General features: G+C 56.8%; 2 protein-coding genes across 2 annotated transcripts in view; one reads left to right on the plus strand and one right to left on the minus strand.

The window, feature by feature from the left end:
• The window catches only part of LOC104287284 (zinc finger protein 2 homolog), a 56,979-nt gene extending 55,814 nt beyond the window's left edge, over nucleotides 1–1,165 (plus strand). Inside the window, exon 5 of the mRNA XM_009885969.1 lies at nucleotides 699–1,165. Coding sequence (XP_009884271.1) covers nucleotides 699–1,165 — 467 coding nt within the window. The remainder of the gene's footprint in view (nucleotides 1–698) is intronic.
• Nucleotides 1,166–2,591: 1,426 nt separating this feature from the next.
• ZBTB45 (zinc finger and BTB domain containing 45) lies at nucleotides 2,592–5,874 on the minus strand. The gene is made up of 3 exons (XM_009885970.1): nucleotides 5,494–5,874; nucleotides 5,080–5,251; nucleotides 2,592–2,950 (listed from the first exon to the last, which is right to left on the minus strand). Exons 1-3 carry the CDS (start codon nucleotides 5,872–5,874, stop codon nucleotides 2,592–2,594), a joined length of 912 nt encoding a protein of 303 aa, XP_009884272.1.
• Between the last annotated feature and the right edge of the window lie 844 nt (nucleotides 5,875–6,718).

Here is a 6,718-nt window from a genome sequence, read left to right on the forward strand (position 1 = left end):
GTGTCTCCCCACAGGACATGGAGGAGCCGCCTGGTGATGGCAGGATGGTCCCCAGTGCCCACGGAGGTAAGCCCAGCAGGGGATGGGGTACAAAGCAGGGGGCGGGGGCATCGCAAAGCATCATGGGACGGCAGAGGGCTCCGACGCCAACCAAAGCAGGTCACCACCTCATCCAGGTTCCTCATGGTTCCTCCCAGGGAAGTCTGAGGAACTCCAAGGATGGAGACCCACCACGGTCCTGGGTGTCTCCCCAGCTTCATCCCACCACCAGGGTGGGACACATGGGACATCTGAGGGGTCCCTGCTCCAACCCCAACCCCAAGCCAGGTCCATCCCTGACCTCCACGTTCCTCCTGGCCATCTCTGAATGAGATGTGGGTCTGCGAGGGCACCATACAGCTTGGGAAGCAAACTGGGAGATCCAGGGGTGGGGGGCAGTGAGGGAGATCAAAGGGGCGATTTGGGAGCTCAGCGGGCGATTTGGGAATTCCAGGCAACAATTAGGGATACTGGGGGGCAATTAAGAAGCTCAGGGAAGGCAATTAGGGATCTTCAGGCTGACACCCATCTCCGTGTCCCCACAGACACCGTGAAGTCCCTGGAGACGGACACCCCTGAGAGCCTGGTGACATCGCCACCGCTGTCCCCATCGCTCAGCCTGGGCTGGCCCTGGGGGCTGCCCCCTACGTCCCCGCCACGTACCCAAAAACCCTACAAGTGCACCGAATGCGGCAAGGCCTTTGGGCAGAGCTCGCACCTGATGCGACACTTGGGCACCCACACGGGCGAGAAGCCCTACAAGTGTGGCGCCTGCGCCAAGAGCTTCACCCAGAACTCCAACCTCCTGCAGCACCAGCGCACCCACACCGGCGAGAAACCCTACGAGTGCGGGGCTTGCGGCAAACGTTTCGGCTGGAGCTCCAACCTCAACCAGCATCGCCGTCTCCACAGTGGCCAGAAGCCCTTCCAGTGCGGCCAGTGCGGCAAATGCTTCGGCGAGAGCGCCCATCTGCTCGAGCACCAACGCACCCACACCAGCGAGAAGCCCTACCGCTGTCCCAACTGCACCAAGACCTTCAGCCGCGGTTCCCACCTTGCTCGCCACCGCCTCCACGCAGCCGAGCGAAGGCCCGGTCCGGCTCTGGCGATGCAACGGGGGCTCTGAGGAGCTCCCCAAGGACAGGGGAGGAGGTGGCAGAGAAGATGGCACTCCTTCTGTGGTGGCCATGGGGACGTGGTTTGCCCTGCTGGTGGCCATCATCAACAGAAAGGTTCATGGAGGACCCATGACGTGGTCAATGGCTGCTACAGCCCTTCTGTGGTGGCCATGGGAACTCATCGTCAGTGTAAATGACTTGGGGAGGCCCCATGATGTGGCCAATGGCTACCGCAGCCCTTCTGTGGTGGCCCCGGGGACGTGGTTTGCCCTGCTGGTGGCCACCATCAGCAGAAAGGTTCACGGAGGACGCATGATGTGGTCAATGGCTGCTACAGCCCTTCTGTGGTGGCCATGGGAACTCATCGTCAGTGTAAATGACTTGGGGAGGCCCCATGATGTGGCCAATGAGTCTATGACCCTTCTGTGGTGGCCAAGGGGACATGGTTTGGCTCCATCAATGCCCATTGTTGGCTTGTGGGGAACCCGTGTAGGCAAAAAGCCACAGGACTGGGGACAAACATGGATGAAAAGACTTGAAGAGGACTCATGATGTGGCCAATGGCTACCGCAGCCCTTCTGTGGTAGCCATGGGGATATCGTTTGGCCTTTTTGGTGCCCGTCAAAGACCTGGGAAGGGTCCATGACTTGGCCAATGGCTACTACAGCCCTTCTGTGGTGGCCACAGAGGTGTAGTTTGGCCCCACTGGTGCCCATTGTCAACAGAAAGACTTGGGGAGGTCCCATGACGTGGCCAACAGCTACCACGGCCCTTCCATGGTGGCCACGGGGACATAGTTTGGTCCTGTTGACACCCGTCATCATGACAAAGACTCAGGGAGGTCCTGTGATGTGGCCAACACCTACTGTGGCCGTTCCGTGGTGGCCACGGGGACATAGTTTCGTCCCGTTGACACCCATCATCATCACAAAGACTTGGGGAGGTCCCATGATGTGGCCAACGCCTACCGTGGCCCTTCCATGGTGGTCATGTGCCCACAGTTGGCACCCACCAGTCAGTAGGTGAGATGTCATGTGGGCAAGCGGTGAGGAAGGGGAGGGGAAATTTTTAGGAGAAAAAAAAAATCACAATAATGGCACTAAAACAGTCCTTAAATCCCGCGTGTTGATTTTCACCACCCCCCGGTGCCACCGAGTCTGTTGAGCCGCCCCCACTGCTGCGGTTTTGGGGGGGGTGGGGACACGGAAACCACGTCACTGGGAGGGGACAAGCGGGATGGACCCCATCTCCCGCCATCTGTCCATCTGGGGCATCGAAACCATGGCTGAGGTGGGGGTCAAAGTCCTTCAGGTTTCACCCCGGGGGGCTCCAACAGCCCCAGGGGCTCATCCATGGGCACAGGGGAGCCCCAAAGTCCACCCCCATGGCAGTTTGGGGGTGACAGAGACACGTGTGTGTCCCTCCGGGACACCTTCACGCCGTGTGAGCAGGGCCGGCACCCGCGGCCTCGGTTCCTGGCCACGTTGCCAGCCCGGCTTCAGGTGGTGGCGGCGGCCCCGGCGGTGGTCCCGGCGGTGGGACAGGGTGGGTGGCAGCGGCGTGACGCTCGAGGAGGGTGCGGTGGGAGAAGCCCTTGGTGCAGAGGCGGCACTGGAAGCGCTCGGGGCGGTGGGTGCGCATGTGGACATTGAGAGAGCTCTTCTGGGTGAAGCGTTTGCAGCAGACGCCGCACTGGAAGGCGCGGACGCCCGTGTGGGTCACCATGTGCTTCAGCAGGTAGTCACGGAGAGAGAAGGAGCGCCAGCAGATGGAGCACTGGTGGGGCTTCTCGCCTACGGAGAGACAACCGTGGGTCAACCTGGATCGATATGGGTCAACATGGATCAACATGGGTCAACATGGATCAACATGGGTCAACACAGATCAACGTGGGTCAACATGGATCGATACAGGTCAACATGGAGCAACGTGGAGCAACACAGATTTTGGGTCAACGTGGATGAATACAGGCCAACATAGGGCCTCGTGGAGCAACACAGCTTGACAGGGGTCAACATGGATCAATACAGGTCAACATGGAGCAACACAGGCTGGCAGCTCAACATGGGTCACCATGGATGAATACAGGCCAACATGGAGCATCATGGAGCAACACATGTTGAAATGGGTCAACATGGATCAATACAGGTCAACATGGAGCAACGTGGAGCAACACAGATTTTGGGTCAACGTGGATGAATACAGGCCAACATAGGGCCTCGTGGAGCAACACAGCTTGACAGGGGTCAACATGGATCAATACAGGTCAACATGGAGCAACACAGGTTCACATGGGTCAACATGGATCAGTAGAGGTCAATGTGGAGCAACACAGGGTAACAGGGTCAATATGGATCAGTAGACATCAACATGGAGCAACACAGGCTGGTGGGTCAACATGGAGCAACATGGAGCAACACAGGTTCACATGGGTCAACATGGACCAATAGAGGTCAACATGGAGCAACACAGGTTGACAGGGGTCAACACGGATCAGCACAGGTCAACACAGAATGACACAGGTCAGCATGAGTCAACATAGATCAACACAAGTCAGTGGACCAACATGGGTCAAAAGGGATTGACATCATCCATGAAGCCCAACACAGACCAACATGGGTCAACAGGGTTCCACAGGTGATCATGGATCAACATGGGTCAGCACAGATCAACTTGGAGCAACACAGACCAACACGGGTCAACACAGTTCCACAGGTGATGATGGATCAACAGGGGTCAACACAGGTCAACATGGATCAACACACTTCGACATAGCTCGACATGGTTCCACAGGTGAACATGGATCAGCATGGGTCAGCATAGGTCAATGTGGGTCAGCAGGTCAACACAGGTCAACTTGGAGCAACACAGACCAACATAGGTCACCGGATTAACAAAGCAACACGGATCGGCATGGGTCAACACGGATCGGCATGGGTCAAAATGGGTGAACACAGGTCAACACTGGATCAACATGGGTCAACTCAAAGAGACATGGGACAACATAGATCAATGCAGGTCTACATGGATCAAAATGGAGTGACACAGAGTCACATAGGTAAACATAGATCAATAGGGATCAACATGGATCAACACGGGTCAACATTGGTCAGCACAGGTCAACACGGATCAACACAGACTGATGTGGGTCACCACAAAGTAACACGGGTCAACATGGGTCACCACAGAGTGACACAGGTCAACGCTGATCATGTGGAGCAACACATGTCAATATGGACCAACACAGCAATGTGTGTCAACGTGGAATGACATGGAGTGATGTGTCAACCCAGGTCAACACTTGATCAACATACGGGTCATCACAGGGTGACGTGGGTCATCACAGGGTGACATGGGTCAACACGAGTTGACAGAGTGACACAGGTGAACGCATGTCAACATGGAGCAATGCATGTCAACGTGGACTAACATAGAGCAACATGAGTGAACACGGAGTAACATGGAGCAACACAGGTCAACACAGGTTGATGTGGGTCAACACAGAGTGACGTGGGTCACCACGTAGTGACGTTGGTCACCACAGAGTGACACAGGTCAACGCTCATCATGTGGAGCAACACATGTCAACGTGGACCAACACAGCAACATGTGTCAACACGGATTAATGTGGAGTGACACGGGTAAACCCAGGTCAACATGGGTCCCCGTTGCGTCCCTGTCCCCAACCCTCCGCACCCCCATCTCCCAACATCACCGTCACCGTCCCCACATGTCCCCACTCCCTCACTGCACCATCCCCATCGCCCCACATCCTTGTCCCCTCCAGCATCTCCCCACCCTTCCACTGTCCCCACCTCCCCTGTCCCCACAAGGGACCCACTGCAGCTCCCCTGTCCCCATCCCCCCCCGGTGTCCCCTGCCGTGTCCCCTCTGCCATGTCCCCTCTGCCGTGTCCCCTCACCGGAGTGGATGAACATGTGTTTGGTGTAGTTCTTGCGGGAGCTGAAGGTCTTCTGGCAGTGACCGCACTGATAGGACGGCTCAGGACAACGCGAGGGACCGGGTTGGGCCACCTCGGGGACAGAGGGGACACCCCCCTCCGCGCCTAAATGTGACTTTCCTATATATGTGTCCTTAAAAAGGAGGTAAACAGTTCCACTGAAGATCTCTGTGTCCCAAATATTTTGCAAGACACAGAACCTAAATGGAATATATCTATCTCTTCTGTAACTATTTATATCATCTTTACCATTTGTCATCTTCACAGCCCTATCTTCATGCATTTCTTAAAGCACTGCCTCTCAGAGAGTGGCACAACATATATCTAAGTAGTTAGTGTGAATTCCTTAGAGCAATCCTGTAGCGCAATGGACGCCTTGGGCCCACGGCTTTGCGAGATGATTTGGGTACACTCGTCGATGACGGTCTTGATTTGGAGGATGGAGGCGGCGGTGAGGATCTGGAGAGCTTCCGATTGGGCCACCACCAAACAACCGCTGTACATGAACTCCACCAACTGCCGCACAGCTCCACTGGGGACAACGGGTGGCACCTCGATGGCCGAGTGACCCAAGAGCAGCTTGTCGTGGAAGAAGGGACTGCCGGCGGCCAGGACGCAGCGGTGAGCGCGTAAAGTGGCCTCGCGGATACGCACCGTCACGTCGCAGAAGTGACCGCCCAACCGTTGGCCGTTGAGGGTCTCCAGGAGGGACCGGCTAAAGTTCTGGAGGTGGATGTAGTGGACTGCCTCTGCCATGGCTGGGAAGATGGGTGACCGGCGGGGACCGGGGTCGTCACCGAGGTCTGGAGATACCTGGGGACATCAGATGGGGGCGTCAGCAGGCACTGGGGACATCAACGTGGTGTGGAGAAGCCACCAGAGCATCAGCGGGATCATGGGACACCACCAAGGACATCCCCAGGTGGCATTAAGGATGCAGCTGGGGACACCAACGTGGTGTGGAGATGCCACCAGGTCACCACCAGGGGTTGGGGACACTTTATGGGATGTCACCAGAGGTTGGGGACATCAACATGGTGTGGAGATGCCACCAGGTCACCACCGGGGGTTGGGGACACTTTATGGGATGTCACCAGGGGTTGGGGACATCAACATGGTGTGAAGAGGCAACCAGAGCAACACCAGAACTTGGGGACACCACTGAGAACATGCCCAGGCGACATTAAGGACATTGTTGGGAACACCAACGTGGTGTGGAGATGCCACCAGGCCATCACCAGGATCATGGGACATCACCGAGGACATCCCCAGGGGGTGTTAAGGACACAGCTGGGGACACCGACATGGTGTGGAGATGCCACCAGGACATCACCAGAGGTTGGGGACACCACTGAGGACATGCCCTGGGTACATTAAGGACATCGTTGGGGGCACCAACATGGTGTGGAGATGCCACCAGGACATCACCAGAGGTTGGGGACACCACTGAGGACATGCCCGGGGGGCGTTAACGACATCGTTGGGGACACCAACGTGGTGTGGAGATGCCACCAGGGCATCACCAGAGGTTGGGGACACCTTATGGGATGTCACCAGGAGTTGGGGACACTAATATGGTGTGGAGAAGACACCAGAGCAT

This window comes from Charadrius vociferus, unplaced genomic scaffold (assembly GCF_000708025.1).
Source record: "Charadrius vociferus isolate BGI_N301 unplaced genomic scaffold, ASM70802v2 scaffold735, whole genome shotgun sequence".
Classification (NCBI taxonomy): domain Eukaryota; kingdom Metazoa; phylum Chordata; class Aves; order Charadriiformes; family Charadriidae; genus Charadrius; species Charadrius vociferus.

What these genes read in the sequence shown, in the direction of transcription:
- ZBTB45 (XM_009885970.1), bottom strand. Translation starts at nt 5,874, where the DNA reads ATGGCAGAGGCAGTCCACTACATCCACCTCCAGAACTTTAGCCGGTCC. An exon ending in CGCAAAGCCGTGGGCCCAAG is followed by an intron (nt 5,252 to 5,493) that starts GCGTCCATTGCG and finishes CTCCTTTTTAAG; the next exon opens with GACACATATATAGGAAAGTC. An exon ending in ACACATGTTCATCCACTCCG is followed by an intron (nt 2,951 to 5,079) that starts GTGAGGGGACAC and finishes GTCTCTCCGTAG; the next exon opens with GCGAGAAGCCCCACCAGTGC.